Source organism: Halichoeres trimaculatus, unplaced genomic scaffold (genome assembly GCF_033239565.1).
Source record: "Halichoeres trimaculatus isolate MK-OKI-2021-1 unplaced genomic scaffold, fHalTri1.1 fHalTri1_scaffold_7, whole genome shotgun sequence".
NCBI lineage: Eukaryota > Metazoa > Chordata > Actinopteri > Labriformes > Labridae > Halichoeres > Halichoeres trimaculatus.
In genome coordinates, this window is record NW_027437185.1 from 23,533,740 (window position 1) to 23,558,600 (window position 24,861).

Consider the following 24,861-nt stretch of genomic DNA (forward strand, 5'->3'; position numbering starts at 1 on the left):
TCGTGGGGTTTTTGTTGGACTCACTTCCAAATATGGAAGCGAACGGTGAGCGGCGGCGGTCAGTGCACGCGCCTCGCTCACAGCACGAGGAGGGTCGAGCCGCGACGCTGATCACCATATAAGGAAACAAGGGACACGAAATTCGCTGTAGCCGATTTTTGTACACGGCATCTCGTGGAGAGGAGAAAAGGGCTCACACAGAGAGGGGTCAGAGAAAGGATGAGAGAGTCTGTTAGAGACGAGCTGAAGAGGAAGATGCGGTTCAAGAATGACACATTGTGCAGGGAGCTGAATCTACACAGTTATCCGCAGAATAAAATGCGGCTGGTTTAATGTCGCAGCTGAAGTCAAATACGAAAGCAGTGTTGTTTTTTTATGATGGTGCATGTGGGTTATGATAAGCAACAGCGCTGAGGTTGTAAACAGGAGGCCTGTAAACTGTGACCCACATTGACAGTATGAACAGACAAAAACACAAAAAGAAAATGTAGTCTACATGCCACAGCCATATCTATACACTTTTCATTAGATAATATATCTAAATAATACTACATGGGTATAGTGCATGTATGCTTTTCCCTACCACCTGCACTGACTAGTGAGTTTTTTTAACTGAGGGTAATTTACTTATTTAATGTATTATTGGCTATGAATCAGGATGTATTATTGCAGAAAAGTAGTAGCAATTGAATCTCTGAATGAAAATAAACCCCCAAGAAAATCGTAAAATTTGTGTAAAATGTGGTGCAATGAGGAGTATGAGCCACCTCCGGACAAAGGTTTTTAGTGAACCTGCAGGTGATTCTGTGTCCTGATAGACCTGAAAATACAAAACATCCTTTTCACTTTGAAGCAAAAGAATAAGGCCTTGCTTGCAGTGGTTTTTGTTCATAAAATAGAAAAAACATGATTTTTTTCCACTGTCTAACAAGATAAATAACCTATTAATAATAATAAAATTAAATAAATAAAAAAATATCAGAGATACACATAGAAGATATGTGATCAGTTTAAAGCTCTGTTTATTCTTTATAAAACAGCATTTCTCAAGTCAAGGCCACCACAGCCCTGCAAAACATGAGTAAATTACCATTTTTACAATATTGCATGCATTTTATCTATCTTGTAACAAGCTGTGCGAAAAAGCACCAAGAAGGAGGAAAAGTGCAAAAGTTAATCCTTGTATAACATCTGTTGTCTTTGTATGTGGAAGGACAAAGAACATGGACATGGAATGTGTTAGGATGGCCGAAAATCCTGGAATCCAAGAGGGTCTTATCCTCGTTTCTTTCACAATTCTAGTTTGGCCCTGTATGCTTGTGACTTACACTTACATCATTGAATTGTTGTGAAATTAAAGCACAGTTAAGCTGTTTTTTAACACTTACATCCTGTATTAAGTAAAGAAAACACATCTCTAGCTATTGAATTGCACACAACAAAGTCAGATGACGGAATGCAATTTACAGTCTCAGGTTGAACAATTTTCTTGCAACTGAAAAACTCCAAAAACTAAATCCACGCCATATGTTGTATTTAGTGACAGAAGGCATGGCAGTTTATAATCAGTCTTTTGATCCAATGCTGGATTCAGTTTCTGTCTGGCCCCATTACAGAAACCTTAAGCCAAATAAACCTCCTATATGGTCCACCTCTACATGATCATTCTCTATGTGACTGGTGAGGGGTATAAATCATCAGGTTGATCGAACGACTGCAAATAAACATGAATTTAGACAAAAAAAAGTCAGTCCCCATATGTACTTCTTTCCCTTTCAGTTAGTGATTTCATTTAATGTCATGCAATCATTACTTGTGGACTACGTTTCCGCCCAAATGGTGTGACTATTTTAGGCTGGACTGACAACTAAGTGTATCAAGCACAGTTTATGATATCAATAAGGATCAAAACGAGTGGTCCATTTCTCTTTTTTTTTTACGGTTTACTTATGATCAGATGCAAACACCTGTAGAGACTGAGAATCTGCAAAACAGTGAAAAATCTGACTGCTCAAACTACAAACAGTTGCTATTGGCATTTCACCAGGGAAGTAAAAGTGCTAAACGTGTACAGTAACTGCATACAAACTTCTAAAACTCAGGAAATGTATCAATAAGGGGAAATCCGTCAGAGCTGTTTTTTTTGTTTTTTAGGTTTTTACTACTCATCAAGTGCAATTATAATATGGGGTTTACACCACACACTGTAGTTTTAATTGATAATGGTACTGGATCAAAACACAATATCTATGGCTTTCTTTAAAGCTACCTCTTTGGCTGCTAGTTTTGATCAGGCAAGTACTCTGCTTAGTATTATTTCAGATACATCTCCAAGTATTCTATATAAGCTTAATCTTTGGAGCTGAAAAACTTTGCACAAGAGAAGTTCTTATACATAACACCTGTAGAAGCTTAGGATATACAACCAAAATATAAAAAGTGTAACATAAATCCATCAAATAAAGCTGCGAAGCATTGAAACAAATAGGGTTCTACTGAACTCTCATTAGATACAGCTACCAAAACCTACAGAGCAATAAAGAAACTGCGTAACTTCTCCTCTTTTAAAAGTAGTGACAGTTCACCCTTTTTAGATATGTAAGTTTATATCAGATATAAAGCAAATCCAACTGTATGGAATGTATTTAAGGCCACAAAGTAAAAAAAAATATAGACGCAAAGAAACACATAGAAGTGTTTGAGCCTGAAAGTCAGCATTTCTAAAGGTAGTTTTTTTTTTAAGATGGACAGTAGGAATTGTCTGAAAAATACCCACACTGCTCCTGACAGAACAATAAAAAGAAAAGTTAAGTAGCATTAAAAGCTGACAGTAACTGAAGTGTTTTGTATTTTTAAGGTAAACACTGACTTGTCTTTTAAGACCAATTGTAAACTTGTAAACTGATGGCAGTCTTAATTGGAGACATAACAAACCAGTAGGAGGGCTGTGGGTGTTTGAGCCCCCGATCAAACAAATCCAGGCCTGGACTTTATCAGGTGTAGTACTGTGCATAATAAAGATGCTGGTGAACTGGCATCATTTTTTTTACCTTGTACCAAACAGTTCAGCTGCTTGTTTGTTTCAGTGGGAGGCATGATAAGGCTTTAGTGCAGAATGTGTGCTTGTGTTGTCTGCTGGTTGCATTGCATCAAGATTATGACGTACAGAGGTCCTCTAACTGGATTTCTTCTGGTCAATGGCACCTTTCGACTTGTTCAACACCACCGTAGCCTAAAAGCAAAGGAGGAAGAACAGATGTCTTTTCACTGAATGCATTCTTACGACATTTACTGACTTCCGTTTTCTGTGCTGTGTTTTTAGTTCTCTGACTCCTCTGAGCGTCATGTATCACATCCTGTAAGGCAAAGTGGTTTTCTATCAGACAAACCACTTCTGCTTCGACTTAATACCAGAGGTTAAGTCAAAGACCAACTTTGAGCGCCCTTTGTAGACTATGGCTAATGTTTGTTTCATTCTCCATCTTTGCTTTGCTGATTCTGGATAAAGTTGCATGTGTTTGAAATGCTACATGTCAATTCTCCATTATCAATACAGAATTTGACACTAAAAAAAAAATCTTTATCATCTTTCTCATAGAGTTAGGAATACATTTTGTGCAAAACAAACTGCAACAGGAAACTACCTGCTCTGATAGCTATACACTGAATATTTTCAGAAACTGACAACCAGCCTGAAAAAATGTGTGTGGTATTTCTCTATTCCTGTGTTATTCTGCATCTACAACCCTGTACTCCACCACCTTTCAGAGTCTGAATGAATGGAGGGAGCATTTTAAATCAAGACTGTCACTATGCTTTTATTCACTGACTGAATGTGACACAGCACGTGATGCTACACACTTAAGTTAAAACAGTCTATTACTGGTGCAGTCTTCTACAGTGGGAGTGCTGTGTGCTTGAGTCTGAACTACTCCCTCTAGTGACTGTCATGGGTTAATACAGTTAAAAAAGCTACTATAACAAAAGGAGCAGCTTTGAACAGAACAGACACCAGAGAACAATATTTCACACTTTCTCACCTGCTCCAGAACGACTCCTGCAGCCTGGTCAATGGCTCCCCCCACACTCTGATACCGACCAGAGTAGCGGATAAAGGCCCACGTCAGCATGGACATCATGACCAATCCAAGGGTACAATCGCACACCAAGGCGAAGGTCGAGAGGCCGATGAAGAGCAGCACACCTGACAGCACGTAGAGAAGGCACACCAGGACGAACAGCACAGCCGGTGTGCGGAATGCACTGAAGAGATTTTTGGACTTGAAAGAAAAAGCGAGAGCAGGTGATTAAAGGATTTAATACTGCATAAACAAAACTGAATGTAATTTAACCTATTAGGGCCAATTACAAGTCAGATGTATCTTTAGTTGCTGATGAAACTCTTTAAATGTGGAATAACTGCTTATTTTGAAATAAGGGTTCAGACTGGGTTGGAAAGTAGGCATGTCTGGTGCAAACAGGTTGAACAAGATGAATAAAAGATAATATATGATTTAAAGAGGGGAGCTTCTTACCTCATTGTGCTTCACGTATGACTGCCACATTTCCTCCAACTCCTTCTCCAGTTGTGCTTGGTAGCGATCACAAAACTCTTGTCCACCCATCTTTTTGGTGGAAGAGAAGGCATGAAGAGCCTCTCGGAAGTTAAAGTGATGTTTCTCCTCCAGAGACTCAGGGGCAACATAAGGCAAGTCTCCCCCACACACCTTGGAGAGAAAAAGGGGAGAGCAGAATTATTTGATGAAACTTAACAACAGAATACTGTTAGCAACACAGATCATACAGGTGAACGCACCTTCTCCATGTTCTTGTAATACTGATCTTTGGCTGCTGCCACAGCTGCCAGGTTATTGGCCTCTGCTGTAGCCTGGTGAGATAAAACAACATATTTTAAAGTAAAAACAAACCAAAAAAGACAAATCAAATAATTATTTCAACCCTGTTCATACCAGCAAACAAAATTTTAGAGCTAACATTTCTTGTCTTATCTCATTTTTCTTATTGTATATAGATATAAATAAATATGCAGCGATACATGGTGCTCAAGTTTCATGTTAAAAAATGTGTCCAACAAAGTCAGATGAAGAGAGCGAGAATGAGAGGAGGAGAATGAATGAATACAAACCATGAGCATAGTTTTTGGCTGTGGCAGGTCCTCCCCCTGGTAAATCTTTATGTAAGCCTGGTAAAAAAAAAAATAGATGTTAAGAATAAAAACAATTCAAGAGAAGTTACAAAAAACACATGACGAAAATGTTACCTTGAAGAATTCCAGCAGACCACGACAGGTGACTTTGTTTCCGTTGATTTCTTTCTCAGCCAGACGATCTGGATGCAGCAGTTTGGGGATCAGGCTCTCCAGCTGCTCTCTGAACTCTGGTGCCACCTCTGATAAATGGTACACCAAGAAAAACATCAAAAGTTTTTTTTTCTATTTTTACTCTAATCAATTTATAGCAGAAAACAGGAGATCTTACCATTGAGCTGTCCCTGAAAAGAGGGGCTGGTAGCAACATGCAACCCAGGGTGAGGCAACAAGAAGCAAGAAATTTTGGTGAAGCATGAGTGGATGTGCTCTCTCACTGTTTGCAGCTCCTCATGTTGGGCCTCCTTAACCTTTAAAGATCAACCCAAACATAAGGTGAAACTCAATATCTATGATCTGTTATGAGTATTTATCACTTTCTACTATATTAGTATTCAGTACCTGTAATCTTTTATCGAGGAAATCATTTCCTCCTCGAAACCCGTAGGGATATTCATATGGAAAACTCCAGTCTCTGATCAGAAACATTAAAGACTGAGGAAGGAAGAAAACATTTTTACATTACAGAGGAAAAAATATTGTTTTGTGTTATATATTACATTAAATTCAAAAACTATCTAAAACATCTCCAGCAGTTAGATCTGAAATTCTGGGGCTTTCTTCTACCTGAAAGGGCTTCTGAAAGATTTCATCCATAGCGAGGCGACCATACTCAGTAAACAGCTGTGAAAAAAAGGCAGCCAATTTAGAAAAATAACAATCAGATGTAAATATGAGAAAAAGCACAAAACAGACCTGAGAATCTGATCCAGAAACACCTTAATCTAGGACCTTAGTTTTAAAATCCTTGTCTTGAAAGTAAATTAATACCATATAAAATATCACACTCCTCAATTTCAGACATGCTTCTTCGGCTGCTTTGAATCACATTACAAACACACTCCTCCAAGCTGACTCTTCATAAACTTATGTAAACACACCTGTAGCTGCTGCAGATCATCCTCCTGGACGTTCTGAGACAGATTGTAGATCTGGAAAAGAAGAACTACATCAGTGAAGGTGAAAAAGTGGTTCATTAGTAATGTTTAAAACAGTAACGAGTAGGAATCAGCCACCTGTATGGAGCTGGTCATGGTGCTGAGGGCAAAGATGGTGGCACAGTCCTTCACTGTGGACTGATTATCAAAGGCTCCCTGAGTGTCCATCAACACAACTGCCACCTAGAGGTGCAGATAGAGAAAAGCAATGTGTGAACATTGGTTGTAGCCAGATTTTTTTATATACTAAATCAAGAATAGGACTGATATGGCATTGACTTATAATCTAAATCAATTGGGGGTGGGTGAGGGGTGTTAGTATGAGATAAAAATGTATAGAGCAGGGCTAAAATAAAGCTGCTTCCACGTGTCAAGTTTAACTTATCAGAATTGATTTTAGAATGACATAAACTTTGAGGAAACAAAAAGAAGTCATTGAATCAAGTACCATAGAGGTCTCTACATATTTTTCTGTAAAATAATTAACTTTACAGATCCAAATACTCTAATTTTCTTAGTTTCTTTGCTTTTCAGTGAAAGTGATCACACAACACACAGGACTATACATGATGCATATATGAACAAATATATAACTGAGTTACCTCTGTCCCATCACTCTTTGTGACGGGGAAAACTTCACTCCACAGCTGGATGCCTGTTGTTTCTGGCTCTGAACCGCCTCGCCAAGAAAATCCAGTCAGCGGCTCATCCTCCCGACCTAACCAGTTTGCATCACCCTGAAGAAACACATTTTTAGATCAGTCAGGGGCAGGCTGGGGCTTTGTCCTGAAACCCTATGTTTTTTTCAAATGAGGAAACGTGCCTTATCATGTTCTCTCCACTATTCAGAAAAATATACGTAGCACTGGAGCAGCAGACATCTTACAGTAAATTATTAACAAGAGCTACAACTGTCATGCATAATTTAAACACAGAAAGACATAATTAAATTGGAGAACTCAAACAGGGCATAATGAATTCTTATCGACGTGTTTTACAGACTGCTGCAGTGGGAAGGTTGTGAGAAAAAATAACTAATACCTATCGTAGCACTAAAGCAAACAAAGCAAATAAAAATGTAATGAAATCAAAAAGTTCCCCCATCAGAACATTAAATATGATGCTAAGGGTGAGGTTATCTTAAGGTGAATTAACCTTCACTCCTCTGGTTTTAGTATCTAATGGCTGAATTACCTGTTCAGGAAACTAGTCAGTTCACATGTTGCAAGAGGGAGGGGCATGTGCTAGGATTACCAGCCCTGAGTCTAGGTGACTTTATTGGGTTCCCAGGCGTCAACACAAGACAGAATCACCTGCTGTGACCTCTCTGTCTTCAAGCTGCTGTCAGTTAGAAACATGACAAGACCCCAGCATAAAAAAAGTTCTCTTAAGGTAAGAGGTGGTGGCCTATGAGTGTCAGAGTGATAAAGTGAACTCATACTGCACAGGTCTACCTTACTCAACACAATAACACAAGCAGTATCCCCTCGGGTTTAATAAAGTATTTCTGATTTCTGTACCTAAATAGAGCAAAACTATGAATAAATTTATTATCAGTCAGTCTGGTGAAAGTCTCATCTGTGTACAAATACTACTTTTACTTATCTTGGTATGAAAATAATCAAAACCACCCCAATTCAACTACATAAATGACATCACATAAAAAAGGTAACTGTATTTAACCTGTTTTTACATGCTTTGTGTTGTACCAAAATAAATTCAATCTGTTTAGGGGAATCTAGTTGGAAACAAAAGACTTTCAAAGTACATCCATCCAACAAGGTTGACAAACAGTTTTACAGCAGTGGAGACATTTTCCTGTTTTGGTCCATGGGCCAAGGATTTTACACTTGAGCTCAGTTCTGTATTGTGTTTCAAAATTTACTTTTAAAACTTTGAATGGAAAAAGAATCAGAACAACCATTATTGCCTCATAATAACTTTTGCAAAGATGAAAATAAGAAGTGTGTCTCACTAACACTGGAATCTGAGTTTGACTCACCTTCCTGTACATGTAGCGGAGCATGAAGTCGAGCAGGAAGCTCTTGCCCTTTCTGAAAGCTCCGGCCACTGACAGCACCACCACATGTTTGTCCCGGACCTCAGGAGCCAACAGAACCTTAGCCAAAGCTTCTGTGTCCAAAGTAAAGGAGTGATCCTCCTTACACACTGAGACGATCTGAACTGGGCCTGGTTTCCCCTTCATTCTTATAAAGTTATGGTCCCTGTGACAAAAACACACAGGGCATACATTATTCACATTTTCATCAACAATAAATTGACTGCTTAATTTGTTAATTCGTTACTCCTGGTTGTAGAAGTGTCACTTATTCTGGACATTTCAAAACAGAGACTCTGATCAATGAACAGCAAGAATAGTATTTTACAAATGCTGCAGATTTTTATGTCATCATGTCCAAGCTGTCATTTAGATGGAAAAAAAACCCACTCAGTATTTGTTTAACTAGAAATGATCATGCCCACATCTAGAGAAAATTGGTGCATGCAATCATCCCCCTTCGGACATAATTTTTGTCTCTGTGTGAAGATGACTTGGATACGATGAGGTTGTCATGCTGTTTGCCCCATGTGAGTGAACTGAGCATGCTATCTCCAATACACTTTGTTCATTTTGGCAGTTTCAATGCACTCCTTTGTTGTATTTCTGTGAGGAGGATCTCATCTCCCAAGATGAGTAAGACAGGGCGGTGCTTTCATAACAGTTTGTCTATAGTATGAAAACCAGAGCTCACTGTCCCACCTTTCCTTTCATTTTCTTCACTAAAAACACTCCACCTTCAAAGGTGTGGCACACAGCAGCATGCCTGGCATTGCTGTGCTGTGAATGTGTGTTGAACCGAGTTGATGCAGTGAAAATCAAAGAAATCCTAGGGCACTGACTGTAACATGTTTTCTTATCTTGTCCATTTGTTGTTGCCAATATACACCGCGGCGGATTAACTACATTGTGATCTCCCTTCTCTGTAAGCGATGTTCCTTGTTAAGCAACAGCCACTAAACGCTGCCAGCGATGTTAGCAGGGCTGGCACTGCCTGCCTGGACCAGAATAGCTATGCTAAAGATGTCAAGTAAAGCAGAAACGATTCAAAAAGCTCAGTGGATGAGTAAAGGCAACAACAAGTGATAAATACAAATTGCAAATATCCTACTTTTTTGTCTCATTTAAACACAAACATTTCTGCCAAGGAAACCACTGTTATGAAACTAACGTCTTTTAAGATGCGGCATTAATCCCGGAATGAGCTTAAAAGCGCTACTGCTAATGCAGAACAATGAAACGCGGATTTTACCTTGGGCGTCTTCAAAATGCCTCAAAGCAACCTCATGAGTCTCCACAAAAGACAGAAGCGTGACTTTTTCTACACTGGCATGAAAACAAGTTGTGAGAACTTTTTTCCACCACGAAAACAACGCACTTCCGTCTTTGGCTCGCGCGTCATCAAGTGGGAAATGTAGTCTTTTGTAGTTCCCCTGCTTTAATTTAACGTGCACAAAAACAACATTACCCAGTGTTCCTAAAATTCAAAAACTGTATGAGAATTTTTTATAGTAAAGTTACGAAGACGGAAATAAAGTTTTGTAAGCGATAACTTTTGATGGTTTGCGTTTATCACATAATATCTGGATTGTAGATGCGGGATGAAACTGCACTGTTACCTAATAACGTTAACCTCTCAGCACTTACGAAGATTTTAAGTATTCCTCGGGCCGTGCGATGAGTCGCCTGTTCTCTCTTAAACTTTGGGCCCTCTAGTGGTGTATATGTATATATATATATATATATATATATATATATATATATATATATATATATATATATATATATATATATATATATATATATATATATATATACACATGCAGATACAGGACACATGACAAAAATCCTCAAACAAATCCAGCAACACTTTAAGGGAGAAATCCCTAAAGTTTTCAGAATAAAATATGAGCAAAGTTTCATTTACATCATTAGCATGAGATATTTTATTGTTACATTAAAAAACAGCTTTTGAAAATACATACAATATATAGGAAGAAACCATCATAACCAGAAATAAGTTGTTTAAATGGCAGTGCGCTAATTCAACAATTTCATTTACAACTCTAATAAAACTCTATTTTTGTTAATTAACAAATTTTCATCTTAGTTACAAGAATATACCAAAAGGTAGGGTGGATTTGGGTAAATTGGGGCAAATTAAGAAAACAGCCCTAGAAGTTGATCTCAGGAAGCTTTAGGTAATGATGTTTAGATGTAACAGAATAAAATATATAGTCAAGGTCTCTTTATGTTTATATTAAGGAAATTTTCTTGCCTTCCCAAATTACCAAACATGTCAAGAAAAAAACATTTTGTGTAATCTACATTGAAAGGTCAAGCACACTTTTAAAAAATAATTAAACAATTTTTTATGTATCACAGATTGTTTTGTGGTTCATATGATTGCAAGGTGGAATTACAAAAACTACCCCAATGAACCTGAATTTACCCAAAAAGTTAACAGAAAACTGTGACTTCCATGGAAGCTACAGGATATTTAAACTAGATTAAGTGGAATGATTAAAATATAAAATTTGACTGACATGAAACTGACATTGAAACAGACATTGTAACTTAGTGCTCTCCCACTTTTGCTGTCAATCTGCAATTGCAGCAACGAAAATAACAAATCATATAGAATCACAAAAACATACTTTTTGACAAGAAAAATTTCAGAGTATGCAACTATTAGAGTGTTAAGAAGGATAAAATAAATTAAACACAGGTTTATCTGGAATATTTTATGCTTCTGAAGCATCCATTGAAAACAGTATGAAGAAAAGAGAATCATTGCAAAGAATTTCTCAGATAGCTGTCTTTGTACCAAAATATCAATCACATGAATGTGATTCCCTTTGCTGCTCAGCCTCTAGAGAGCTGTTATTTCTTCTTGTACAAGTTTATATGCTGTATAAATAGTCAGTAGATTGGAAAATATAAATTCTACTTGAACTGGAAGCAGAACTTCAACCCCTGAGACTGATACTCATGTTTTAAAAAATCACAGTGGAAATCTTGCAAACTTGATAAAGCTTGTACTGTATTAATACTTGAAATCTCAAAGCACAGTTTTAACCATACGTCTCAGTTTTACCAACTTCTTCAGTCAGGACTCTGTTAGTCATCCTCTGCATTGTAAGTGCCTGAATACATGAGAATGATCCACAGTCTTATCAGTAAATGCATTATTATTGCATAATATTAGCTACAAAAACAAAAAGCTTTAGGGCAGTGTCAGTGTTTCAGAAAGAAGCAGCTGCTTTACAAACATCATGTCCAGGCATTATTATCAGTGAGACTGTGGGACATGAATCCCTATCTCAAACGGTTTGTATGAATGTGTGTCTTAAATGGATCTATAAATGGATGTTGCTGTAGGTGTGATTGTTGATGCAATATATTAATATCCTCCTCCTGCCAGGTCCAGCAGTGACCCAGCAGCTTCCTGAGCCTCTGCATCCAGCTGGAGGATCTCTACGGTCTCCAAGTCTAGCTCTGTATCACCTGGCAGCACCAGGTACTGCTGAGACTCATAGTAGTGTAACTCAATGTACCCGCTATCACTCAGAGGGTCTTTCTCCATCTCTTCACAGATCTCCTCATGCTGGTAGTCCACTGACTCCATGGTGACAAGCTCCTCGTGATCCGGGGTCAGAGGGCATGTTGGGTTGTCAGAGAAAGACGGGTTATCAATGGTCAGCGTTTGAGGCGAGGAGAGGAGGAGGGTGTGAGAGAGAGGATCTGCATGAGAGCAAAAAATGAAAGGGAGGACATAACATTAATATTCATATGTTTCCATACCGCCTCGCTCAACAGCCTTTGTCATATACTTCAGTGAGCCCATGTAGCACAGGCTCACTCAGGCTCTCAAATAAGACAAACGCACATGGAGGGGCAGAGCTAGGCTACTGCTTTGTTGCCAAGGTAATAAAGGTTGTTGCCATGTGGACAGAACACAAACACAGGAACATGCTGAGAAAGCTGCAGAGTGGCAGAAAAACTGCGTGCAATAAAAATGTCACAGAGGGCTGTTACTCTATAAATAAAGCACTAGCACCCTGAAAATTTTTCATTAAAGTTCAAATATGTTTATTAATAATGATCAACATTATCAACTTTATCACTAACCTGAGATTTCAAGAGAATCGCAAACAGCAGGCGTCCCAAATTCAGCTCCTTCCAGTCTACACACAACATGGGAAGATAGTAAGGCAACTTTTTAAACACTGATTTCAACACAAGACGGAGTTAAAATTTTATTTTTTCAAGGAATCGATACATTTTGAATTAAATTTAGAATAGAAAATACTCCTGCTAAACTTAAAGGAATTAATTTGTTAACAGATTAATAAATCTGTTAACAAAGTGTGTGGTGTAGAAATGAACTGTGTTACGAACAGTGCAGGCTTGTTGATCAGGTTGCTGTTGGTGCTGTGATAACGGTGGGTCTTCCTCAGCACTTCAAGGAGTCCTGGCCGGTACTCTGGACACACACACCAGAGAGATCCCTTCCCCACTGACTGAAACACAAACACACACACACAATTTATGTGTAAACGTGCACACTACAAATACAGAAACGTTAAGTGACAATGACACATGAAACCCTACAACTACTGCTACACATGTGGACTACATGGCTATAATTTCCCTGTGGGGCAGTTTAATTGCCGTCTTGTGAGCATCACATCTGGTATCTGTGTGCTGCTTGAGGAGATTTCAGGGTAATGGATACCCTCAGATATAAACACTTGATCCTTTGCCACATAATATAAACACAACTCCTTCAGTTATTACATGACCCTGATGCTATTATTGTGTTATATCTGCACCTGGCTCTTGTCCCTATGAATGCGGCGGAAGCTCTTGCTCAGGGACAGGTTGTGACGTACAGAGTTCCTCCAGCCTCCGGTGGCTGTCCTGTAGAATGGGAAATTGTTGACAATCCAATCGTAGATGTCTTTCACTGGCAGCCTCTTGTCAGGCGAGTCCTCTATTGCCATGAAAATCAGACTGCTGAAGGAATACGGGGGCTTGGACGGGGCCGGGGGCAGAGGTAGGGAAGGCTGCGATGACTCTAGCTGAGGCAGTGATATTTTTGGGAGGGGCTGTAGTGGCAGTAGGTTGCCCCTCTGATGCAGCCAGTTGAGGCAGGTGAGGTCATCTTGGTCAGATGTGGTCTCTGGACTGAGGCATTGTATGTTTTTTCCTTCTGGACACTGAGAAGCTGTGCAGTGTGAGAGAGGGGAGGAGTGACTAGAATCTGCTGTTGTTGGAGAAAATGAGGAAGGGGATGAAGGAAATGATACAGGGGAGAGTGGGAGTGAAACACGGCAGTTTGTCTGCTGGGGTGAGGAATAGAAAGGCAGCGAAACCTCGAAAGTGTCAAGACACTGTGTCTGGGGAGGCTGTGTGTGAGAGCTATTCTCCATCTCCCTCCCAGGATGGAACCTCAGGGGTCACTCAACTGTGCCACTGTGGAAAGATACAACAGAAGTCATGATTAAAAAAAAACTAATCCGGTTAATCAATCACAATGCACCTCAACCTATGTCTTTAATCGCATATCTCTTTCAGGGTGCACAGAATAATTTTTTTGGCCAATTATATTTTGGTAAAAATGACTTGTGCTTTAATTATCCTTGCTCATATCAAAACTGCCATATGCAAATAAATGTAGCTTAAAATCGAGTAACACTTCGATACACGACGTTTTGTGTGCTTAAAGATGGGTGCTGCTGAGTACAGATTTTAAATACAAAAACTTTAAATTCATAAATTTCCAGAATTAATGTAGGGTATTTGTTGTGTTTTGTTTTTTTTCCTAAGTTGTAATCTAAACGTAACAAACCAAAAGAAAATGTTTTTTACATTGGTCACTCATTGAGAGAGGAAAAAGGTAGGCTATCTAACCTCGATTCTGTGAAATGTTAGCTCTGTGTTCCCCTCTGGTGATCATCCACTAACTTGATAGTTCAGAGTTCACTCTCTTTCAGGTTCAGACACAAAGATTAAACAGTGGACAGGTGCAGCTCTCTCAGAGCCACCGGTGCTCACAGGTACAGATATAAATATGCACTTGTATCGAGACACGCTTTAAACAAACTTAACACAGTCAGTGTAGAAATGAACGAAGCTATAAAGCTAGCGAAGACCGAAGCCACATGGCTCTACAATGCAGTCCAGTAGGCAAATGGCGGAACAATATAAAGTTTCATTTAGTCAGCATCACCGTCTTTTCCCCTCACAGGTAACACTCGGTGGTCTAAGCTAAGGCTTTAACTGCAAATATGAACGAGAAACTCACCGAAAAACCAACAGGAAAATCCTGGCAGGATTAATGGATCTTCAGATGTACATGATCTACTTGATAAGTTAAAGATCAAAAGTTGGGGTTGAAAACCTGTGTCGGGGTAGGACTCCTCGCGCGTCGTCTTCTGTTGCTGTCTGAGGTTTCCATAGAAACCAATAGGACGCTTTGCGTGGTGCGCGCTCCCGAGCGCGTACACCGACTTTACGGGGCAAGCAAAAGTGTCGAGCAGAGGTAGAGCGACAGTGAAAATACTGTACAGTGTTATACTTTGAAGGGTAAAGCTCACTGGCTGACACAGCAGTAAATAAAGACACAGACCTATCCAGTGCTGAATGTTCTCTTCGTTTTGAGCCGTTCAAATGTAGGTTAATAACGCTTTGAAACTTTGTTAGGTAGCCTACACAATATTTAGAAATATAACTTTACAACGGTGAATTTGAGACAAATGAAATGATTAAAACTGGCAAATATCTATAATTTATCCATAAATATGTTACAGAAAACATTCATTCTCTCTGATGGTGGACTTTTGTTGATTTATATTGCTTTAAACGATGCTAACCTATTAAGTTTCATTATTTCAGTTACTTTGACTTTGGATACTGAACTGAACTTTTCTTATTTGTTAGGTCCAGTCCGCGACTATTGGCATCGAGCATTATCACCATCTCAGATATCAAATTATTACAAAGGCAAACAATTGAAAAGAATAAGACTCTGAGAACAGAATGCACAAAGCGAAATATATTTATTTTTTCTACAAAATATCCAAACACCTTCATGCTTTGTCAAATGGAGATAAATAAAATCCAGAACTCACAAGAGAAACGGGAGAAATGCAACATTACCAAGCCAGGAAAGTGGCACTTGAATCACTGGTGTAACGTACATTTCTGTGTGTAAAGTGTGTAAATACTGAAAGCATGTCAATGGACATCATATAAAAAGAAAACTTAAACTGAATCAGAGTTTTTTCTTATTTAAAAGATCTAACAATGACAGCCCTTGTTTTGAAAGTAAAGGGCCGAAAATAAGCATTTGTTTGTGTTACTATACACTTGTGGAAGACAACCGTCTTCAGATGAACCATTTTCTGTCACACTTTGTGGTTAAATCACTGAAACCACTGAGTTTGAACATGTCCAACTGACAAACTCAGCACGCGCTGCAGTGAAACACCATCTATTAAGTATTTACTGAAAAAAGAGCATATAAAGGCAGGTGTACAAACACTCAACAAACACATCTTTTGGGTCCAATGCACTTGGACTTTAGGTCATTACATTTCTCCCAGTCACCTGACTAAGTGTGAGGTTAACCAGTATATGATGATGGGCTGAAAGACTGCAGTCGCCACGGTGATATAAAGGCGAAACTGAGGTTTGGCACTTGATCCTGTTCCCATGGTGTCAGAGGAGAGAGAGGGAAGGATCTTCATTTTCAGAGATCTCACCTAAAAAAGGAGATTCAAAAAAAGTTAAGAGGCCAACCCCATCAAAAGAAAAATTCCAATATTTTAGAAAAATTGACTTTGTTGCTTTCTTGAAATATGGACATGAGACAGTCCAAGGGCGGGCATTAGTTGTGGACTCTTCTAGGTCAGAAGCAGTAAACTCCTTTGTCGTAGTGATAACTATAAAAAAGTTATGCTAGCTGTTTCAAGATGTGGTCTAACATGTGATACTGCTAAGGTAACCAGAATCATATTTAATTATCCTGGGTTATTTATCGCACTGAGGTATAAACCCTTTACTCACTTTATTATACAGTTGCCTACAGATATATGATGATCTTTGTTTACTCCTTTTTACTTAGTGTGTCAGGTCTGTTGTTTTTTCAGGATTGTATCATTAACCATCAAAGAAAAGTTCAATTAAAATTGAACTCACTAATTAAAACATCTGAATATGTAATATATGACCTGCTTACAGAACTTAATTTGTTGGAACAACAAAGACAATCAGTAACTTATGAACTAAAAATATGATACTTTTCAGAAACACAATACTGCTGTGGTTAGGGAATTCAAAGCCTTGCATCTGGAACTATAAATAGCTGTATTCAATCATGGAGAAGTGTTTTTCACTGTTCTGTCAGGAGGCATGTGGAATACTCAATACAGAAAACAACTTCATTACAAAATTTTGTCAAGGACAATCCATAGATTAAGCAGGCTTTAAGCAGCAATTTCTGTTCAAGGTCGTTTAATAAGCTTACTTTCTGAATGGCACTGCTCTACATTGGTGACTGTCATGAGGTTTTGGCATTTCACAAACTTAAGACTTTTAATCATGCTGGGTGTTGTAAATAAAGACCAAAAAACTTACAATGAAGAACATAAGGGCACAGGAGGACCAGGCAAGGCCCACAAAATAACCATCATTGCCAAACAGTAATCCACACAACAGTGTGAAGATCATCCTGAAAGAGAAATATAAGATTACAAGTTCATCAGTGAAATACATTAAAAAGTAATGTACTTACAATGTCTCACCATCATCTTTGCATGAACTTAGCATGTGGTTTAATAAGCTCCATTTACACTTACACACAAAGGAACCTTTTTGCCTCTGAGCTCACTTAATTTTGATTTTAGAGTTAGAATAAGTAATATACATAACTGCTGTTCTGATCTTCTCTGTCAGAAAAACAGGATCAAAATCTGAAGTATGGTATGATATTTACCCGACATATTTGTACCCACTGTAGGCGATAAGATCAAAGGTGGAGAGATCGCTGTGTACTGTCATCAGGTACAAACTCAACAACATCACCAGCACCTCGATGATCATCCACACGAGGGCAGTGCTGGCACACAAACCAAGGACCTCTGGGCTGAACCTTCAGAAGAACAATACATAACCCCATTTTTAACTGCTGTTTTGTTATACAAGGGTAACTGTTATGAGTCATACCATTAACAATATGAGGAAGAATTACTCACCTTTTTTGAATGCCGAGGGCCATTCCAGCAAGTAAAATGTAGGTAATGAAAGCCATTGCTAAAAGATGTAAAAGTACACTTAACACAAGTATTCTTCAATGCTCTGTCACTGAAAACTTTGTACCAATAAAAAAAACCTACTTGGTATGTAAAGATCGGATGCATTCACATCTTGTCTAGGTGGCAATGGAGTGTCCCGATGATAACGGACTTCCCAATCCTACAAAAAAAAAAAAGAGACAAAGTGAATCACTCAAAGTTTCACATTTACAAATGATGCTCTTTGTTATTTTTACTACAAGATCAAATACAGAAGCTCTGGAGGAGTAGCAGTGAATGTTGTGACTGACTCAAAGTTCACTTCAGTGCTCATGTCCAGTGTCTTAAACTTAGAGCCTCACTGGTACTGTTTTGTCCATAATGACAACAGAGGAGGTCTTTTGCACAAACCACACATTTCAGAAACCATGTTCAGGTACATTATATGTTTGACATCTCTACAATTTGCACTCTGCATAGCTCAAATATTATCAGGGCACAGAATGTCTGTAGTGTTACACAATTTCTAATCTCAGTGAGTTAAAGTGTCTGAGAATATGAGCTCAATGTGCTTTTATATCCACAGCGTCAGTCCCAGCATTAGAATGTTCATAAATTATCTTGAGCAGTGATAAGATGGCTCATTATCTTACTTGCATGGTTTCAATATGATAAGAAGTTGAAAAGACGAAACACAAAAAGATATCAAGCTGTCTTTAACTCCTTGATGTTTTGTGTTGTCCTGTATTTGCTTGGATATCAAGTAGCTCTGGTTACCTGATGCATATATGGGAACATGAGGAGCATTAGTTTCTTCATTACATATTTGGTGTCGACAGCGAAGAAATATTTCAGCTTGTTCACAGACATAAATCTGCTGATCTGAAAGGCAAAAAAGTACACACATTAACTTCGTAGACAAGGTGTGACAGTCTGGCAAAGTTAATAGATGATGTTGAGTCATTTACATTTTTAAAGGGGGCTGTGCCTTCAGGTTTGTGAATCACTCTGGCTGGACACGGAGTGCTTTCAAAACCTTCACAAAGTTGCTATTCCAGTAGAGCAACATCAGTTTCCTTCATGTGCCAACTGTGTGCACATCGATGCAAATTATTCTTTTTTATTTAAAAGTAAAAATGTTGGTCCGCCTTACTTTTACTCCTGGTAATGCTAATGGCATAACTATAAGTTAAATCCCCCCACCCATCCCCTGTGTGTATTAATTTATTCATTCATTCATTCACTCATTCATTCATCTATTTTTTCTACAAATGCCTGTACATTTATTCAATGCTGTATTGAATGTTCAGTGTTTGGTAGGTGTTGGAAGGATTAATGTAATTCTTACTTCTTATAGATGATATATAATGTGCTGCCATATGTGTGGTGTGGCCTATATTTGATACATTATTCTGTATGATTTTTGTACCCTTGATTAGAACTGGATAAAAAGGTTGGGGAAAAGTTTCAAGTACTGATCGGTAGATTAAGATGAGAAAATAAAGGGTTGATCCTAGAAAGTGAACTTGGTACAAACAACAACAAAAAAAACAAAACAGATTATTACGAAATCCCAAAGTATGAAAAAATATCATACGGTGCGACAAAGGTAACTTTATTTCAACAGCTAAACTTTTAGCAATATTTGACAGGATTCTTATCGTCTGGATCCTCCTTTAAAATATGTCACTGTCTGGATTTGTCTGCCTCTTAAAAAAAATGCTACATAAAAGCCTAGAACCTCATTAGACTGCTCTTTATGTCCTCAAGGTGTGTTTGGATATGTGTTGTAAATGGTATTCTACTACGATCCCATTTTTTGATGATAAAGAGGTATCAAATGCTCCGGTACAAGCCTTGACCCACCTTCCATTCCATTCATTCTGTTCCAAATCCAAAAGAACTTTATGAGGATCTTTTTTCTCACCTCTTTGTTAACCATATCCTTTCCTTGGTTGGCTATTGAAGAGCCGTACATGATGGCAGCATTGGCCATTGGGTCAGCGAACAGATTGTCCATACCACCACCTCCCTGCATGTCATTTGAAGGCCCTCCCATATTGTACCCAGGAGTGTAGTATCCTTGACTGTTCATTGCTGGTGCAGCAGCGCTTGTGTCCTCAAACAGAACAGAATCTGCAGTGGGGGGAGCTGCACGAGCTCTCGGTTTAGCTGTGAAAAAGGTAGACACAACAGAAATCATGAAGGGCATTAGTATCAATGTTTTTTTAATTACTTAAGTGATTACTCAATATTCACAACAAAAATATGAGTTAATGCTGTTATTTACGATCATTGTTTAATAACTTATCAAAAAGACATCCTTTAACACCAAGTCTTTCCCTAAGCTACACAGAAATAAAAGTTTCTTCACTATATCTAGCTTAACTCTTTTTAACTTTAAAGAAATTGTTTTGAATTGCATATTAGTTACTGAAAATGTAGTTTATTGTAAAACACCTTTATGTGATTCTTTTAGAAAGTTTAGTTTGAATTCCAACAATGCTGGTGCTAGATATTGTTCATTTTCAATTTACAGCCTTCCCATCAAATCAGACTTGCTGAGTCACTGCTTTGAGACCACTTGTACTGGTGTCATTGACAGTAGTCCTGCACGTTACTTTCAATGTAAATCTTGCATTCTTATCTTCAAACTTGTGTAGTTTCATAATAACCACAAAAGCACCATTTAATGACACTATTGACATTAACATCACATTTGCTGTTCTGTAAAGTTTGATTTTAATAACAGAGGAATTGTCTTTGTCTCAGGCCCAGGGCCTACAAATATAAATAAATTAGTAAACTGGTACAGCTTAACAGCTGTACACTGTCCCTATCAAAATGAACTCTTAACTAAATCAAGTCTTGCACTTTTAAGACTTTAACTTAAGGTGCTTTTGAATTGGATTGTATTATACTGACAAATGATTGTTACCTCTGTGTATACCACAGGTAAGAAAAATATACCCATAAATAGGTCAGATGTTAAGTCCAGGAATGTCAGACAGCAGAAGAGTTGTTTCTTTTCTCCTCAAAAATCAAAGTTACTAGCCTGGCAGGGAAGAATTCTGGCCTTGACCAGCCCCTTGCCCTAGCTCTGCCTTCCCATTGCCTTTCTAACTTCTGACTGCATACTCTTCCTCTTTCTGATGGGTTTAGGAGTTCAGGGTGACTTAGGGTAGTGTAGGTAGCATCAGCGTTGCTAGTACCTGGAGCTTGCATGTACAGAGCTTGGGTCCATTGAAAGTGACAATCCTAACTAGGTTAGGTTATCAGTTGAAGTGTTTCAGGCGATGGTTATGATTTTATGAGAGCTGAAATGGAAGGAGGTTGCTCTGGGGCGCCAGAACCAACTGTTGAGCCTCTCTGAGGTGTTGTGGGCCTAACTTAACAAAACACTATAGCCAACTTGGCAGCCCCAGTGATATGAGTGATATTCTGCCTCTTGCTGCCGATTAGTTTTCAGGCTTTGGTTTTAGAATTTGAGGTACTGTGTAGTAGGTAACTCATTAGTACAAACAGATCTGGGGTGTGTTTCTTCACTAATCACCCTACTAGAAGCACAAGTATGTGTTAAGCTGAAATTCATTTTTGATGGATAACACCACTCATATGACAAGTCTAGCTGAGCTGTGTCTGGCTTTAAAAAGTAAATAGGAAGTTAAAACTGCGGCTGGTTGGTTGACTTTTTTATATGTATTATTTTTTTCAAATATAGTAACTGAAGGTGACTAGTATCTTCAACTTACTTGCTCGGTACCCGTGATGTGGCAGCTCCATGCTGACGTTTGCTGACGTTAGCCTAAAATAAAAATGATAACAAATTAGCGATATATTGGACGCTTAACAGTGGCTAAGGATCCATCTTGATTGGTAAACATATACATATCTAAAATAATGTCACAGCTTAGAACAAAAGCATTACATTATCGATGCTAAATAAGAGGCTAGTGCTCATACTAACTGGTTATCCAGCAAACGTTCAGTGTAAACTTGTTAAACGGTAACCACTGTAGCTACCAGTTGATGCTAGCTACCTAGCAAGACAAGCTAAATCAACAACTTATCTTGAGCAGCAAACCAACTTAGTCCCACATATGACACAATAATAATCAAACACAGAATTTAAATGTCCACAAAACTTCTGTGGCATAGACTGCTACAGTAACAGAGTGTACAATCATTTAAAGCACTTACCTACACAGCTAACGATGTTAGCAAGCTACGTGGCTATCAGACTGCTCTGGATGATCCCACCCATCCACGGTGGTTGGTCGTCTTCAGTGTGCCTGCGTGGCAGCAAACGGTGTAAGTACACACCGTGAAAAATACACATCATGAGAGTGCACTCTTATACTAACACACTACAACTTGGATTGCCTGTACTAACATTTGTGAGACTAACGTCCATGGCAGTTTCCTGTCCATTTGAAGTGTATGGGGGTGGAAAAAGAACTTTAACTGACAACGTTGCTAAAGAAGGCATTACAAGTCTTTGAAGGTGCTTAAATTGAGGCGACGGAACAGTCATTTGGGTAAATTTGTAACAGTAAACATCTCAACAGTAACCCTTTACTCAACATTGAAATCTTCTCCACCAAGCCACATTGCTGTGATGACACCAACTGCAGTTATAACACTTATTTGCTTGTAACTAAACAGTTAAACTAAAAGAATAATTCAGGAGTTGTTTTCACACTACTTTATTATCATATTGACAGTGTACGGTTTTAATGATATATGCGTCTTTCATCTACAATAACTTTTTCCCCAAGTTGTAGCAATATCAGTCATGGCTCAACAATAACACACATATCTTGGTATGAGAAATGTATCCGATTTTTTCAACAAAACGGTTTCATTTCATTTAAGTCATAGTTTTTCAATTATCATAATCAACGTAGTTATCCTTTGTTTATATTTTAAACTAGCTGACATACTGTACGTCACCATTACCTTAAAAACTATTATCTCATCAAAACTGTCTTTGTACAGGCATGTTCAAAGCTGCACTGTACCATCATAGGACAAAGGTGTGTCCATGGTACTAAGTAGATAATTACAACGCCCACTTAACCAAATCAGTTTGGCATCAGGTTGTCCTTGTGCTCTGTGAAGCACGTGTGTGTGTGGGTGGGTGAGTGGGTGGGTATCTGTGGGTGAGTTTTGTGAATACATGTGGAGATTCATCGAGGTGAGTTAACAGTAATGGAATCTCAATTTCTTTCATCCCTCACAGAAAAAATGTGAAGTTTTGGAGGGAAAATGTAGGGGAAAATAGAAAACAACAGCTTACTCATAACTGTGTTTGTGGTTATAAAACACAAAACTTGGTGGTATTAATCCAATTGAGCACATGAACAGCAAAACTTTCTTGACAAAAAAAAGGTAATTATGATAATTTAAAAATAGATAAATAGATATTAGATAAATGAAAGGGTTATCAGGGTACGAAGTTGTCCAACATGTTGTGACATGTCATGGTTAGGGACATACAAAGTGTGTCATCATTGCATTCCTGAAGCAGTACTCATCTTACGTTCACCTTTACCCTACAAACCCTTCATTTGATGCCACACTATTGTTGAAAACACACTCTGCATGTGATTCTTTATTGTTATAGGTTGCAATACTGTTGAGTTGTGAAAACTGAGACTCAGTTGTCTCATGAGTTGATGACTAACAGGTCTGGGCTTTGTTAAATGTTGTGCTCCTGGCAGTTTTTGTTCACTGTCTCTCTTTTCATACATAAGTCATGAAGAAACTGATACTTCAAGTTTAATGTCTATTTCTATAGAGCTGGGAATCATTAATGAACTGGCACATTTTTCACCTGTTCTTCAAAACAAATTGTGGAACAGAAACTGTCCTTTTAAAAAACTGTGTTGACTCTTTTATCAATATAGGTGACAATCCTTATTCCTAGGAGAAGAATTAGCAGTAACGTGAGACACTGTTATAACAGTCAGCAGCTCTGAGAAATCAGGCCTTGCCGGGAACTCTGTCCTTAGGGACTGCAAGGTCAGCAGCTGTTCTGTCAGACTAAGCCCATTCAATCTACTGCATGCAGTTTTTGAATCTGTACTAGGTGCTATAATGTGCTTGCAAGTAAAAAACAGTCGTTGAAACGGATGGTGAAATAATTGAGCAGCTTTGTGGCAACTGACTGACTCATCTCCACAGGCATGCATGCATATTGATGTGGTTTGTGAAGTGAGAGTGACTGCCAAAAACCTCAGCAAAATTAAGTACACATTCCTAACCTTATTCTCATGTTGAATTTATCTCACTGAAAAGTATATGTGCTTCTTCACCCTTCATCAGCATTCATTTTCAGGATGTGAGTATTAAAGCAGCAATTTTGTCTTTGTCTCTAGAGACATGGCAGTTTGATGATACTTATAGTAGAGATTTATACATCAGAGTATTAAACGATTAAGAGAACTTATCTTAGATCAACACAAGCAAGTCACCAACAGCAATGTGAAAAACACAAAGCATTATTATTTATTGATATTTTTAACTTTTAAAATGGGTCCATGAATTGCAACTAGAAATGTAGTGTCAGCTTTACATGACAAATTATATAAAATGTGTTTAAATGAAGAAAAAAATATTGATAAAAGTTATTTTATTGTATTTATCATATAATTTTAAATGTGAATAATAATCAGCTCTCTTTTCAGAAAAGTATAACTGAGATGTGAGCTGTCGCACAAATTTAATTGTTGCTAAAACAAATATGGCCAACCCTCTTTAAGTGTTAGAATAATAGCAATACTATTTAAAATTACTGGGCTCCTTAAAGTAGAATAATAAAGAGGAAAATGTCCTTTTACGAAGTTTTATATTTTAAATTTGAAAGTGTCAATGAATTTACGTAAAACACTTCTTATGAACATCACCAAGTTGGGCTTTTACTCGACAACCTTAGAATTAGCTTTAAAAGTATTGTGAGGTTGATGCTGGAGAATGAAAGTGTCTTACAATTCAATAAGTGCATCGCAGAACAGAAACCTTCGAGCACACCGGTCTATGGGAGCTCTGTGGGATTCCATCTGCTGCTCTCTGGAGGAAACTCTCACCAAATATGGTCAATGACGTCTCAGCACGTGGTAACATTCGTGAGAGATTCCAGACAGCACTATTTCCCGTAACTTCGGAGGGGCGTGGTGT

The 24,861-nt window shown here is 38.2% G+C and overlaps 3 protein-coding genes across 4 annotated transcripts; all 3 read right to left on the reverse strand.

Moving 5' to 3' along the window:
* Positions 1-1,503: 1,503 nt before the first annotated feature.
* On the reverse strand, positions 1,504-9,781 carry LOC141793127 (atlastin-3-like). The gene is made up of 14 exons (XM_074673537.1): positions 9,636-9,781; positions 8,327-8,549; positions 6,927-7,061; positions 6,403-6,507; positions 6,268-6,318; positions 5,954-6,010; positions 5,729-5,821; positions 5,499-5,637; positions 5,282-5,409; positions 5,147-5,203; positions 4,817-4,888; positions 4,536-4,727; positions 4,041-4,280; positions 1,504-3,232 (listed from the first exon to the last, which is right to left on the reverse strand). Exons 2-14 carry the CDS (start codon positions 8,528-8,530, stop codon positions 3,176-3,178), a joined length of 1,530 nt encoding a protein of 509 aa, XP_074529638.1. The 5' UTR covers positions 8,531-8,549; positions 9,636-9,781; the 3' UTR covers positions 1,504-3,175.
* Positions 9,782-10,499: 718 nt separating this feature from the next.
* LOC141793654 (uncharacterized) lies at positions 10,500-15,029 on the reverse strand. The gene is made up of 5 exons (XM_074674469.1): positions 14,694-15,029; positions 13,219-13,861; positions 12,785-12,906; positions 12,515-12,570; positions 10,500-12,127 (listed from the first exon to the last, which is right to left on the reverse strand). The coding sequence occupies exons 2-5, from the start codon at positions 13,816-13,818 to the stop codon at positions 11,787-11,789; spliced, it is 1,119 nt and encodes a 372-aa protein (XP_074530570.1). The 5' UTR covers positions 13,819-13,861; positions 14,694-15,029; the 3' UTR covers positions 10,500-11,786.
* Positions 15,030-15,459: 430 nt separating this feature from the next.
* On the reverse strand, positions 15,460-22,031 carry yif1a (Yip1 interacting factor homolog A (S. cerevisiae)). Of its 2 annotated transcripts, none has more exons than XM_074674904.1 (9): positions 21,887-22,020; positions 21,435-21,487; positions 19,610-19,854; positions 18,460-18,564; positions 17,785-17,863; positions 17,644-17,701; positions 17,385-17,540; positions 17,027-17,120; positions 15,460-16,152 (listed from the first exon to the last, which is right to left on the reverse strand). In XM_074674904.1, exons 2-9 carry the CDS (start codon positions 21,463-21,465, stop codon positions 15,994-15,996), a joined length of 927 nt encoding a protein of 308 aa, XP_074531005.1. In that variant the 5' UTR covers positions 21,466-21,487; positions 21,887-22,020; the 3' UTR covers positions 15,460-15,993. The 2 variants fall into 2 exon arrangements, with proteins under 2 accessions (XP_074531005.1, XP_074531004.1); XM_074674903.1 differs by having other exon boundaries at positions 15,461-16,152; positions 21,883-22,031.
* Positions 22,032-24,861: the final 2,830 nt, after the last annotated feature.

Excerpts from the sequence above, each read along its gene's own strand:
- LOC141793654 (XM_074674469.1), bottom strand. The coding sequence starts at position 13,818 with ATGGAGAATAGCTCTCACACACAGCCTCCCCAGACACAGTGTCTTGAC. Across the intron at positions 12,571-12,784 it reads CTGATCAACAAGCCTGCACT|ACTGGAAGGAGCTGAATTTG; the intron begins GTTCGTAACACA and ends TGTTGTGTGTAG. Across the intron at positions 12,128-12,514 it reads CGATTCTCTTGAAATCTCAG|ATCCTCTCTCTCACACCCTC; the intron begins GTTAGTGATAAA and ends GCTCTCATGCAG.
- LOC141793127 (XM_074673537.1), bottom strand. The coding sequence starts at position 8,530 with ATGAAGGGGAAACCAGGCCCAGTTCAGATCGTCTCAGTGTGTAAGGAG. Across the intron at positions 6,319-6,402 it reads CCATGACCAGCTCCATACAG|ATCTACAATCTGTCTCAGAA; the intron begins GTGGCTGATTCC and ends CTTCTTTTCCAG. Across the intron at positions 3,233-4,040 it reads CAGGAGTCGTTCTGGAGCAG|GCTACGGTGGTGTTGAACAA; the intron begins GTGAGAAAGTGT and ends CTTTGCTTTTAG.
- yif1a (XM_074674904.1), bottom strand. The coding sequence starts at position 21,465 with ATGGAGCTGCCACATCACGGGTACCGAGCAA. Across the intron at positions 17,864-18,459 it reads TGTTCCCATATATGCATCAG|GATTGGGAAGTCCGTTATCA; the intron begins GTAACCAGAGCT and ends TTTTTTTTGTAG. Across the intron at positions 17,541-17,643 it reads GCCCTCGGCATTCAAAAAAG|GTTCAGCCCAGAGGTCCTTG; the intron begins GTGAGTAATTCT and ends GTTCTTCTGAAG.